The sequence below is a fragment of the Bombina bombina genome, chromosome 3, assembly GCF_027579735.1.
Source record: "Bombina bombina isolate aBomBom1 chromosome 3, aBomBom1.pri, whole genome shotgun sequence".
In the NCBI taxonomy this organism is placed as follows: Eukaryota; Metazoa; Chordata; class Amphibia; order Anura; family Bombinatoridae; genus Bombina; species Bombina bombina.
This window is the reverse complement of record NC_069501.1, coordinates 304,713,408-304,726,914: the sequence shown is the minus strand read 5'-3', so window position 1 is coordinate 304,726,914 and position 13,507 is coordinate 304,713,408. Positions and strand designations below refer to the sequence as shown.

Below are 13,507 nucleotides of genomic sequence, written 5' to 3'. Positions count from 1 at the left end.
GTTCTACTCTATTATACAGATAGCACAATCAATGATAATTTATATTTAGCAGGAAGTGAAGTTTAAAAAAAAATGGTTAATTTCCATGATAATGGTAGAAGTTTTATGATCCATATATAACAGAATATTTTTTTGGGGGAAAAAAGTTAAATACTGCTGACTGTCTGTATTATTCATGAGATATAATATAAAACCCAGCAACGTGATGTTAAATTATAAATATGAAAGGTGTGGAACCCAGGCGCCAACTAACAGAGGCTAAGTGTATGGAAGGTTTAAAAGAGTGATTTATTATACAGCTTATCAAAAATAAAACCAATAAAACAATACACAATGTCATGGATCATTCATTGGATTAGTAATCGATGATCATGGATCCATGACATTGTGTATTGTTTTATTGGTTTTATTTTGGATAAGCTGTATAATAAATCTCTCTTTTAAACCTTCCATACACTTAGCCTCTGTTAGTTGGCGCCTGGGATCCACACCTTTTTCGCTTTAGTCACGGTGACAGCTAGGGCTCACCTCCCCGGGCATATAAGTGTCAGTTGGCGCTAAAGTAGATATTCAACATACCACCGTTAAATTATAAATACACATCGATTTATTAATTTTCTTTTGTTAAAAGGTGAACTTATACCTGTTTTATTGAATTTTGTTAATGTTTCGCCTCGCAAGGCGATGATTTTGTATCATGCTCACATTGTTGGAAAAAAAATAAAAAAATAAATGTGCAATGTGAAAAACAAATACGGTATGTTTACAAGCTGACCTCACCTGACCATCATAAAGATGACAGAAGCCACGAATGATCTTCTGCTTGTACAGCTGATCTGACTTCAGCTCCATCCGACGAATGGTCTGCATGGTCCTGTAATACTGCAGACCTTCCTCTCGCGTCAGAACAGCCTGGGTTGGAGGTCCCTCCTCGAAACGATGTACGTCACATTTCTAAACACGGATTAAAAATATTGTTGTAATCATTAAAGATTTTTTAACCTTTTCTTCAAGAAAGAAATATTGCCCAAAATAATCTGACAGAAACCTCTGGGAGAGCAGGACATTGTTAATGAATTAATGGAATTAGTTTACAAAAAATGTAAAACATTACAGCCATGAATATACAGCACCTTGCTATATAATTCAGGATGAATAACCTTTAGATTATAATGTATCTTAAATAGAAACTCTTTAGATGGATTTTTCCAAAATCTGATTTAAATAAAATAAAAAAATAAAGATTTAAAAAACAAAAAAACACCACATTGCTTTTTATCCACCCAGATTATAATGAAAGGAAATAAAAAAATTGACCTCCTCTCCACACAAGTCTCCTAAGGACAAATAATGCTTACCTTGATATCAAATGTAGCTTCTGAGGCAAAGTCTGCATAGTTCCGTGATGCCACCATGATACGAACCACCTTTAAAAAGAGTATATATATATATTTTATTTGAAAGAATCTGGTTATTCCAAAACTGCCAGATGAAGTGAGGAAAGCCTGGAATAAATCAAACCTAGTACCAATGAGACACAAATGCATACAGCTAAAGTCGCAATGCAGTTTATTCCTTTAATAATTATAGTATTTTCAGAAGCCATGTATGGTAACCATTCATGCAAAGCAGTACAATTTACTATATTTAGAAACTATAATAAAGGTCCACACAACCAAGCTAAATATTTATTCCTAGATCCAAACAAGAATATTTCTTAGATATATTGTCAAAGAACAATTGCGCACAAAAACCGCTATAATGGCAAAGTGTCTCCTAGACAATTCATGACATTACTATACTAGATTAATGAGAAAAGGTTATGTTTTTATGTGATTCACTGATCCCAGTTAGGCACAATAAAAAGAAAAAACTTCTCATGAGTCATGACACCAATACGAATGTGGCGTTAATCAATATTTGGATACTAAAAACCTAATAAGGCTGATGTCCTTTATTATATATTCAGGTTAGCAGATGGAATAGCACATTTAGCAAGGTTTCTGACAGTTTTTTTAAATTAAAAATGATTTTTTTTTTTAAACACACACTGTGGCCCGACTACAAAGAAGTTTATTCATTCCATTTTTAAAAAAAAATTTATTTACAGATGTAACCGTAAAAATAAAAAAAGTATGGCAGGACAACTATACAAGATACACTATGAAATGATATAATAAAAACACAGAAATCCTTCCTTACCTCACTTGTAGCCCCCTAAAGCAGCACCAAACCCAGGACAAAAAAGAAAACAAAAATGTTATTTATTTATTTATATATATATATATATATATATATATATATATATATATATATATATATATATATATATATATATATATATATATATATATATATATATATATATATATTTATTAGGGATGCTATATAGAATTCAAAAGTATTTATTTTCCTGACCCAACACCTGCAGTGGCACAATTATCTTTGGCTGCCGTACAGACTAGAAATACACGGCAAGTATACTATAAAAATGTTTCCATTCAAATTAGAAATGTATTATAATATGAGCATTTGAAATAACACTTTTATGTCTGTTTAAAACATGCTCTTCTGAATGTTTCCATGTTAGTTGGTGGGGGTAAAATTCTAGATGCCATGACGTTCAGGCTCATGACATTTGGCAATCCCTGCTTTACTTATTTAGGAGCGAAAAGAAGTTCATGCTTTAAGTTAAAAAGCATTCAGTTTATACAGTATTCAAAAAGCTCTATACTGGCAAGATGTCTATAACCACTGCACATACAGTATCTCACAAAAGTGAGTACACCCCTCACATTTTTGTAAATATTTTATTATATCTTTTCATATGATAACACTGAAGAAATGACACTTTGATACAATGTTAAGTAGTGAGTGTACAGCTTGTATAACTGTAAATTTGATTTCCTCTCAAAATAACCAAACACACAGACATTAATGTCTAAACCATTGGCAACAAAAGTGAGTAAACCCCTAAGTGGAAATGTCCAAATTGGTCCCCAAGTGTCAATATTTTGTGTGGCCACCATTATTTTCCAGCACTGCCTTAACCCTCTTGGGCATGGAGTTCACCAGAGCATCACAGGTTGAGACTGGAGCCCTCTTCCACTCCTTGATGACGACATCACAGAGCTGGTGGATGTTAGAGACCTTGGGCTCCCCACCTTCCGTTTGAGGATGCCCCACAGATGCTCAAAAGGGTTTAGGTCTGGAGACATGCTTGGCCAGTCCATCACACAAGCACAGTGTGGAGAGTCTCCTAATGTCCGGACTGTAGTAGGAGCGGGAAGTGATACAGAGTAGTAAGTGGTGCTGAGTGCCTATTGTGTGTGTGTTTTCTGACAACGGATAACTGGTCTACCACAAAGGGCGATGTATTGACCAGGAGTTGGCAGTTTATCAGCACAGGCAGGAGTGCTTGACTCCCCGGGAACAATTGTTGGATAAGGAGGTGAGCAGCCCTGAGCTAGTAAGGGACGGGTAGTGTATAATGCGCACAGGGACATTTGTTAGGCATACAAGGAGGAGGGGTGATGTTGTGGTGTGGGAAGTTAAAGTCTTTGTGCAGGGGGTTGTGTGTGTGTGGGTTCAGTAATCGGTGAAGCCACCTCCCTGAAATGAGTTTCTTTCATGTAATTAGCAAGAGTCCATGAGCTAGTGACGTATGGGATATACATTCCCACCAGGAGGGGCAAAGTTTCCCAAACCTCAAAATGCCTATAAATACACCCCTCACCACACCCACAATTCAGTTTTACAAACTTTGCCTCCTATGGAGGTGGTGAAGTAAGTTTGTGCTAGATTCTACGTTGATATGCGCTCCGCAGCAAGTTGGAGCCCGGTTTTCCTCTCAGCGTGCAGTGAATGTCAGAGGGATGTGAGGAGAGTATTGCCTATTTGAATGCAGTGATCTCCTTCTACGGGGTCTATTTCATAGGTTCTCTGTTATCGGTCGTAGAGATTCATCTCTTACCTCCCTTTTCAGATCGACGATATACTCTTATTTATATACCATTACCTCTGCTGATTTTCGTTTCAGTACTGGTTTGGCTTTCTACAAACATGTAGATGAGTGTCCTGGGGTAAGTAAATCTTATTTTCTGTGACACTCTAAGCTATGGTTGGGCACTTTATTTTTAAAGTTCTAAATATATGTATTCAAACATTTATTTGAATGACTCAGAATGTTCAACATTCCTTATTTTCAGACAGTCAGTTTCATATTTGGGATAATGCGTTTGAATCAATCATTTTTTCTTACCTTAAAAATTTGACTTTTTTTCCCTGTGGGCTGTTAGGCTCGCGGGGGCTGAAAATGCTTCATTTTATTGCGTCATTCTTGGCGCGGACTTTTTTGGCGCAAAAAATCTTTTCTGTTTCCGGCGTCATACGTGTCGCCGGAAGTTGCGTCATTTTTTGACGTCCTTTTGCGCCAAAAATGTCGGCGTTCCGGATGTGGCGTCATTTTTGGCGCCAAAAAGCATTTAGGCGCCAAACAATGTGGGCGTATTATTTGGCGCCAAAAAATATGGGCGTCGCTTTTGTCTCCACATTATTTCAGTCTCATTTTTTCTTTGCTTCTGGTTACTAGAAGCTTGTTTATTGGCATTTTTTCCCATTCCTGAAACTGTCATTTAAGGAATTTGATCAATTTTGCTTTATATGTTGTTTTTTCTCTTACATATTGCAAGATGTCTCACGTTGCATCTGAGTCAGAAGATACTTCAGGAAAATCGCTGTCTAGTGCTGGAACTACCAAAGCTAAGTGTATCTGCTGTAAACTTTTGGTAGCTATTCCTCCGGCTGTTGTTTGTATTAATTGTCATGACAAACTTGTTAAAGCAGATAATATTTCCTTTAGTAATGTACCATTGCCTGTTGCAGTTCCCTCAACATCTAAGGTGCAGAATGTTCCTGACAACATAAGAGATTTTTTTTCTGAATCCATCAAGAAGGCTATGTCTGTTATTTCTCCTTCTAGTAAACATAAAAAATCTTTTAAAACTTCTCTCTCTACAGATGAATTTTTAAATGAACATCATCATTCTGATTCTGATGACTCTTCTGGTTCAGAGGATTCTGTCTCAGAGATTGATGCTGATAAATCTTCATATTTATTTAAAATGGAATTTATTCGTTCTTTACTTAAAGAAGTACTAATTGCTTTAGAAATCGAGGATTCTGGTCCTCTTGATACTAATTCTAAACGTTTAGATAAGGTGTTTAAATCTCCTGTGGTTATTCCAGAAGTTTTTCCTGTTCCCAATGCTATTTCTGAAGTAATTTCCAGAGAATGGGATAAATTGGGTAATTCATTTACTCCTTCTAAACGTTTTAAGCAATTATATCCTGTGCCGTCTGACAGATTAGAATTTTGGGACAAAATCCCTAAAGTTGATGGGGCTATTTCTACCCTTGCTAAACGTACTACTATTCCTACGTCAGATGGTACTTCGTTTAAAGATCCTTTAGATAGGAAAATTGAATCCTTTCTAAGAAAAGCTTATCTGTGTTCAGGTAATCTTCTTAGACCTGCTATATCTTTGGCTGATGTTGCTGCAGCTTCAACTTTTTGGTTGGAGACTTTAGCACAACAAGTAACAGATCATGATTCTCATAATATTATTCTTCTTCTTCAGCATGCTAATAATTTTATCTGTGATGCCATTTTTGATATTATCAGAGTTGATGTCAGGTTTATGTCTCTAGCTATTTTAGCTAGAAGAGCTTTATGGCTTAAAACTTGGAATGCTGATATGGCTTCTAAATCAACTCTACTTTCCATTTCTTTCCAGGGTAACAAATTATTTGGTTCTCAGTTGGATTCCATTATCTCAACTGTTAATGGTGGGAAAGGAACTTTTTTACCACAGGATAAAAAAATCTAAGGGTAAAAACAGGGCTAATAATCGTTTTCGTTCCTTTCGTTTCAACAAAGAACAAAAGCCTGATCCTTCATCCTCAGGAGCAGTTTCAGTTTGGAAACCATCTCCAGTCTGGAATAAATCCAAGCCTTCTAGAAAGGCAAAGCCTGCTTCTAAGTCCACATGAAGGTGCGGCCCTCATTCCAGCTCAGCTGGTAGGGGGCAGGTTACGTTTTTTCAAAGAAATTTGGATCAATTCTGTTCACAATCTTTGGATTCAGAACATTGTTTCAGAAGGGTACAGAATTGGTTTCAAGATGAGACCTCCTGCAAAGAGATTTTTTCTTTCCCGTGTCCCAGTAAATCCAGTGAAAGCTCAAGCATTTCTGAATTGTGTTTCAGATCTAGAGTTGGCTGGAGTAATTATGCCAGTTCCAGAACAGGGGATGGGGTTTTATTCAAATCTCTTCATTGTACCAAAGAAGGAGAATTCCTTCAGACCAGTTCTGGATCTAAAAATATTGAATCGTTATGTAAGGATACCAACGTTCAAAATGGTAACTGTAAGGACTATCTTGCCTTTTGTTCAGCAAGGGCATTATATGTCCACAATAGATTTACAGGATGCTTATCTGCATATTCCGATTCATCCAGATCATTATCAGTTCCTGAGATTCTCTTTTCTGGACAAGCATTACCAGTTTGTGGCTCTGCCGTTTGGCCTAGCTACAGCTCCAAGAATTTTTACAAAGGTTCTCGGTGCCCTTCTGTCTGTAATCAGAGAACAGGGTATTGTGGTATTTCCTTATTTGGACGATATCTTGGTACTTGCTCAGTCTTTACATTTAGCAGAATCTCATACGAATCGACTTGTGTTGTTTCTTCAAGATCATGGTTGGAGGATCAATTTACCAAAAAGTTCATTGATTTCTCAGACAAGGGTAACTTTTCTGGGTTTCCAGATAGATTCAGTGTCCATGACTCTGTCTTTAACAGACAAGAGACGTCTAAAATTGATTTCAGCTTGTCGAAACCTTCAGTCACAATCATTCCCTTCGGTAGCCTTATGCATGGAAATTCTAGGTCTTATGACTGTTGCATCGGACGCGATCCCCTTTGCTCATTTTCACATGCGACCTCTTCAGCTCTGTATGCTGAATCAATGGTGCAGGGATTACACAAAGATATCTCAATTAATATCTTTAAAACCGATTGTACGACACTCTCTAACGTGGTGGACAGATCACCATCGTTTAATTCAAGGGGCTTCTTTTGTGCTACCGACCTGGACTGTAATTTCAACAGATGCAAGTCTCACAGGTTGGGGAGCTGTGTGGGGATCTCTGACGGCACAAGGAGTTTGGGAATCTCAGGAGGTGAGATTACCGATCAATATTTTGGAACTCCGTGCAATTTTCAGAGCTCTTCAGTCTTGGCCTCTTCTGAAGAGAGAATCGTTCATTTGTTTTCAGACAGACAATGTCACAACTGTGGCATACATCAATCATCAAGGAGGGACTCACAGTCCTCTGGCTATGAAAGAAGTATCTCGAATTCTGGTTTGGGCGGAATCCAGCTCCTGTCTAATCTCTGCGGTTCATATCCCAGGTATAGACAATTGGGAAGCGGATTATCTCAGTCGCCAAACGTTGCATCCGGGCGAATGGTCTCTTCACCCAGAGGTATTTCTTCAGATTGTTCAAATATGGGAGCTTCCAGAAATAGATCTGATGGCGTCTCATCTAAACAAGAAACTTCCCAGGTATCTGTCCAGATCCCGGGATCCTCAGGCGGAAGCAGTGGATGCATTATCACTTCCTTGGAAGTATCATCCCGCTTATATCTTTCCGCCTCTAGTTCTTCTTCCAAGAGTAATCTCCAAGATTCTGAAGGAATGCTCGTTTGTTCTGCTGGTAGCTCCGGCATGGCCTCACAGGTTTTGGTATGCGGATCTTGTCCGGATGGCCTCTTGCCATCCGTGGACTCTTCCGCTACGACCAGACCTTCTGTCGCAAGGTCCTTTTTTCCATCAGGATCTCAAATCCTTAAATTTAAAGGTATGGAGATTGAACGCTTGATTCTTAGTCAAAGAGGTTTCTCTGACTCTGTGATTAATACTATGTTACAGGCTCGTAAATCTGTATCCAGAGAGATATATTATAGAGTCTGGAAGACTTATATTTCTTGGTGTCTTTCTCATCATTTTTCTTGGCATTCTTTTAGAATTCCAAGAATTTTACAGTTTCTTCAGGATGGTTTAGATAAAGGTTTGTCCGCAAGTTCCTTGAAAGGACAAATCTCTGCTCTTTCTGTTCTTTTTCACAGAAAGATTGCTAATCTTCCTGATATTCATTGTTTTGTACAAGCTTTGGTTCGTATAAAACCTGTCATTAAGTCAATTTCTCCTCCTTGGAGTTTGAATTTGGTTCTAGGGGCTCTTCAAGCTCCTCCGTTTGAACCTATGCATTCATTGGACATTAAATTACTTTCTTGGAAAGTTTTGTTCCTTTTGGCAATCTCTTCTGCCAGAAGAGTTTCTGAATTATCTGCTCTTTCTTGTGAGTCTCCTTTTCTGATTTTTCATCAGGATAAGGCAGTGTTGCGAACTTCTTTTGAATTTTTACCTAAAGTTGTGAATTCCAACAACATTAGTAGAGAAATTGTGGTTCCTTCATTATGTCCTAATCCTAAGAATTCTAAGGAGAAATCGTTACATTCTTTGAATGTTGTTAGAGCTTTGAAATATTATGTTGAAGCTACTAAGTCTTTCCGAAAGACTTCTAGTTTATTTGTTATCTTTTCCGGTTCTAGAAAAGGCCAGAAAGCTTCTGCCATTTCTTTGGCATCTTGGTTGAAATCTTTAATTCATCTTGCCTATGTTGAGTCGGGTAAAACTCCGCCTCAAAGGATTACAGCTCATTCTACTAGGTCAGTTTCTACTTCCTGGGCGTTTAGGAATGAAGCTTCGATTGATCAGATTTGCAAAGCAGCAACTTGGTCCTCTTTGCATACTTTTACTAAATTCTACCATTTTGATGTATTTTCTTCTTCTGAAGCAGTTTTTGGTAGAAAAGTACTTCAGGCAGCGGTTTCAGTTTGAATCTTCTGCTTATGTTTTTCATTAAACTTTATTTTGGGTGTGGATTATTTTCAGCAGGAATTGGCTGTCTTTATTTTATCCCTCCCTCTCTAGTGACTCTTGAGTGGAAAGATCCACATCTTGGGTAATCATTATCCCATATGTCACTAGCTCATGGACTCTTGCTAATTACATGAAAGAAAACATAATTTATGTAAGAACTTACCTGATAAATCCATTTCTTTCATATTAGCAAGAGTCCATGAGGCCCACCCTTTTTTTGTGGTGGTTATGATTTTTGTATAAAGCACAATTATTCCAATTCCTTATTTTATATGCTTTCGCACTTTTTTATCACCCCACTTCTTGGCTATTCGTTAAACTGAATTGTGGGTGTGGTGAGGGGTGTATTTATAGGCATTTTGAGGTTTGGGAAACTTTGCCCCTCCTGGTGGGAATGTATATCCCATACGTCACTAGCTCATGGACTCTTGCTAATATGAAAGAAATGAATTTATCAGGTAAGTTCTTACATAAATTATGTTTTTTTGCAGGTTGGAATGTCTGCAATCACTTATTACTTAACCAGGTAAACGTTTCAGTGTAGTGTATATCCCTGGACAGCAATGTTAAGTAATCATGAAGTGTAATTATGACCATGCATTACAGCTAAACAATGCATTGTGTACTGTCATAAACCCACAATTATATCAAGATTTCAAATAAATGACTGAAGTGTATAACAAGAAAAACTGACATAAGTCAATATCTACAGATTAATGCAGGAAATACAATTACAATTGGGTTTAAAGAACACAACATTGCAGTCCTGTGTGTGAGATGTGTATGTAAAGTATATAAACAGAAGACTGCAATAAATAACATGACAATGTCACATAATAAAGTGCTAATGTATATTTACAAGGCTGTGGTCATAATTCATTTTATTTGCTTTCGGTAAAACATCAGGCACTGGTTGGTGTTCAGCATGAAGAATAGTTATGGCTCTGGACTAGAGCAATGTATATTGGAATTAAATGTTTTTAAAAATACAATGAAGAGGTGAAGAAAGCAAAAGGTAATACAAATTTATTGATATAGTCTAACCTTTAAAGGGACATAAAACCCCAAATTACTTTCACTATTCAGATAGAGCATATAATTTTTAACAACTATCCAATTTTCTTCTATTTTCAAATTTGCTTCATTCTCTTGGTATCCTCTGCTGAAGGAGAAGAAATACACTACTGGGAACTAGCTGAACACATATACAGAATCTGTTGGTGCTCTACAAATAACTAATAGTCTAGTGAGCCAATCACAAGAGGCAAATGTTTGTAGCTACCAATCACAAGCTAGCTCCCAGTAGTGTAGGATACGTATATATTCTTTTTCAACAAAAGAAGTTTGAAAATAGAAGTGAATTTAAAAGTGTCTTAAAATTGCATGCTCTATCTGAATCATGCAAGTTTAAAAAGGGACATGAAACCTATTTATTTTGACTTTCATGATTCAGATACAGCATGCAACTTTCCAATGTACTTCTATTATCTCATTTGTTTTGTTCTCTTTACATCCTTTGTTGAAAAAATACCTAGTTAGGCTCCGAAGCTGCTGATTGGTGGCTGCACATATGTTCCTCCTGTTATTGGCTCATCCAAGTAAAGAAGTAAATTGGAAAATTATTTATAATTGCATACTCAAAATCATGGAAGAATAAATGTGGGTTTCCTGTCCCTTTAAATAGACCGTCTACTCCATAATTTTTATTGTTTTAAAAGATAATACCTTTCATTACCCATTCCCCAGTTTTGCATAACCAACAGTTATACTACACGTTTTACCTCTGTGATTACCTTGTATCTAAACCTCTGCAGGCTGCCCCCTTATTTTAGTTATGTTATTTTGACAGACTTGCATTTTAGCCAATCAGTGCTTAATCATAAATAACTCCATAGGAGTGAGCAAAATATTTTCTATATGTCCCACATAAACTAACTGAAAAACTGTCAAAATGCACTTAGATAAGAGGTGGCTTTTAAGGGCTTGGAAATTAGCTTAAAGGGACACTGAACCCATATTTTTTTCTTTAAGGATTCCGATACAGCATGCACTTTTAAGCAAATATCCTATTATCAATTTTTCATCGTTCTCTTGCTATCTTTATTTAAAAAGCAGGAATATGATGTATAGGAGCCAGCCCATTTTTGGTTTAGACCCTGGGTTATGCTTGCTTATTGGTGGGTAAATGTCAGCCTCAAATAAGCATGTACTATCCGTAGTGCTGAACCGAAAATGGGCTGGCTGCTAAGATTTACATTCATGATTTTCAAATAAAGATAGCAAGAGAATGATGAAAATAGCAGTAAATTAGAAAGTTGCTTAAAAATCGCATGCTCTATCAAATCGTAAACAAAAAGATTTGGGTTCAGTGTCCCTTTAAGAGACTACCTAGTTTAACTTTCAACAAACAATACCAAAAGAACAAAGTAAACTTGATGATAAAAGTAAACTGGAAAGCTGTTTAAAATTGCATGTCCTTTCTGAATCAAACAGTTTTAATTTTGATTAGACTGTCCCCTTAATTTTTACTTTAATATCCCTTTAAGAAACTTATCAAAACTTTTGATGGTAAATACACTGCTTAGATAAATAATTAGATACACTTTTCTAGATTTGAAAATATCAGTAAAGAAGTAATCTAACTTTTTAGCTTACAACGCTTAGTTTTTATTCTATTTTAAAATATTAATTTATAAAATTAAGTTATGTAAAAAAAAACATGGAATGCAGCAAATTAATAAAAACATATGCAAGGTCAGCAATCAAAATAGATTTTGAATATGAATCTATTTTTTTTTATACAGAAAATGCTAGGAAATGTGCATGACCATAGTTATGCTGTCAGAAATTTGGTAGACAATGACAACTCTCCAAAAAGAATGCAAAAAAGCACGAATACTAACATATACCATCTTTAAACTGTATACAGGATTTTCTATAATATTATTAACCATTTTAAATCTTACAACTGATCGGTTTAACTTTTGGTGATGGAAATTATATTAGTCAATCGACTATGTCTCCAAGTAACAAACCAGTTTGCAAAAACATACTACCGCTGTCAAATTAATTAATCCCCCACCACACCTTACTAAATACCCGTGACTTCTCATGTAGAATTAGTGAAATTAAAAATCCAGTTGTATAATAAATATATATACACTTAATTTATGTCTTATGATAACCTAGTCCTAGACTACTGGGCTTCTCTATAGTCTACTGTCCCCCAATGGATCGCACCTTTCCCCGTGCAACAGGCCGGCTGGCTTACTTACAGCGACGGGTTTCTGGGCAGGTCCCTGCAGCACTCGGGATATGAGGGACAACATCTTTTGCATGAGTTGCAGTGCTTAGGGCGACGCAAAAACGGTGACACAAACGACCTCAACCCAAGTAGGAGTTTGTAACCTTCCAAGGGACCTGCGCAGTTGACAGGCGGCGTCTACTGTTTACGTCAGACCAGCGCCCAACAACTACATCTATTCATAGCTTACGGTGTGCGGTAAAGACATCTTTGATATGGGCAGATTGACGGGACAACGTTATTTGTAGTTTTAATGTTTTTAATTGATACAGCACAGTGATTTGGAAATAATTTAATGCTGGAATTCTTGCGTGTTATTTCACGCTCTCACATACGACAAGGAAGTTGGTGTATTATTCAAGCTGTTTCTTATTCGTGAAATTCTGTTTCTTATTCATGGAAGTTGGTTTTGAATAAGTAACTTATATTTTCAAACGGTTAATGACCATTGGGCCACTGATTTCACTATGAATATATGTAGGGTAGATGATCCCCCTCCATGACATGCAATTGTTTTTCGCCTGGCCCAATGGAGTTTTGGGCACAGAAATTGATGCCATCCTGGCATAGGTGCTATAATTCTCAGGGTAGATACCCTTCCATGACATGCAATTGTTTTTAGCCTGGCCAAATGGTGTTTTGTGCACATAAATTGATGCCAACCCTGGCATAGGTGCTGTAATTCTCAGGGTAGATACCCTTCCATGACATGCAATTGTTTTTAGCCTGGCCAAATGGTCTTTTGTGCACATAAATTGATGCCAACCCTGGCATAGGTGCTGTAATTCTCATTTTTTTTAAAAAAGTAACTGATATTTTCAAAAGGTGAATAACCATTGGGCCACTAATTTCACTATGAATATATACAGGGTAGATCCCCCTCCATGACATGCAATTGTTTTTAGCCTGGCCCAATGGTGTTTCTGGCACAGAAATTGATGCCGACCCTGGCATAGGTGCTGTAATTCTCATTTTTAATAAGTAACTGATATTTTCAAAGGGTTAATGACCATAATGACCATTGGGCCACTGATTTCACTATGAATATACACAGGGTAGATAACTCTCCATGACATGCAATTGTTTTTAGCCTGGTCCAATGGTGTTTCTGGCACAGAATTTGATGCCTACCCTGGCCTAGGTGCTGTAATTCTAATTTTTTAATAAGTAACCAATATTTTCAAAAGGTGAATAACC

General features: G+C 36.8%; 1 protein-coding gene across 2 annotated transcripts in view; it reads right to left on the bottom strand.

Annotated features, from left to right (window-relative positions):
- PDHA1 (pyruvate dehydrogenase E1 subunit alpha 1) overlaps window positions 1–12,445 on the bottom strand; it is a 41,674-nt gene extending 29,229 nt beyond the window's left edge. The window contains exons 1-4 of one of the 2 annotated variants that reach the window (XM_053706391.1): window positions 12,282–12,445; window positions 2,203–2,217; window positions 1,359–1,427; window positions 781–954 (exon numbers count right to left, since the gene is read on the bottom strand). In XM_053706391.1, coding sequence (XP_053562366.1) covers window positions 781–954; window positions 1,359–1,427; window positions 2,203–2,217; window positions 12,282–12,344 — 321 coding nt within the window. In that variant the 5' untranslated portion in view covers window positions 12,345–12,445. The remainder of the gene's footprint in view (window positions 1–780; window positions 955–1,358; window positions 1,428–2,202; window positions 2,218–12,281) is intronic. The other variant, XM_053706392.1, reaches the window with a different exon arrangement.
- Between the last annotated feature and the right edge of the window lie 1,062 nt (window positions 12,446–13,507).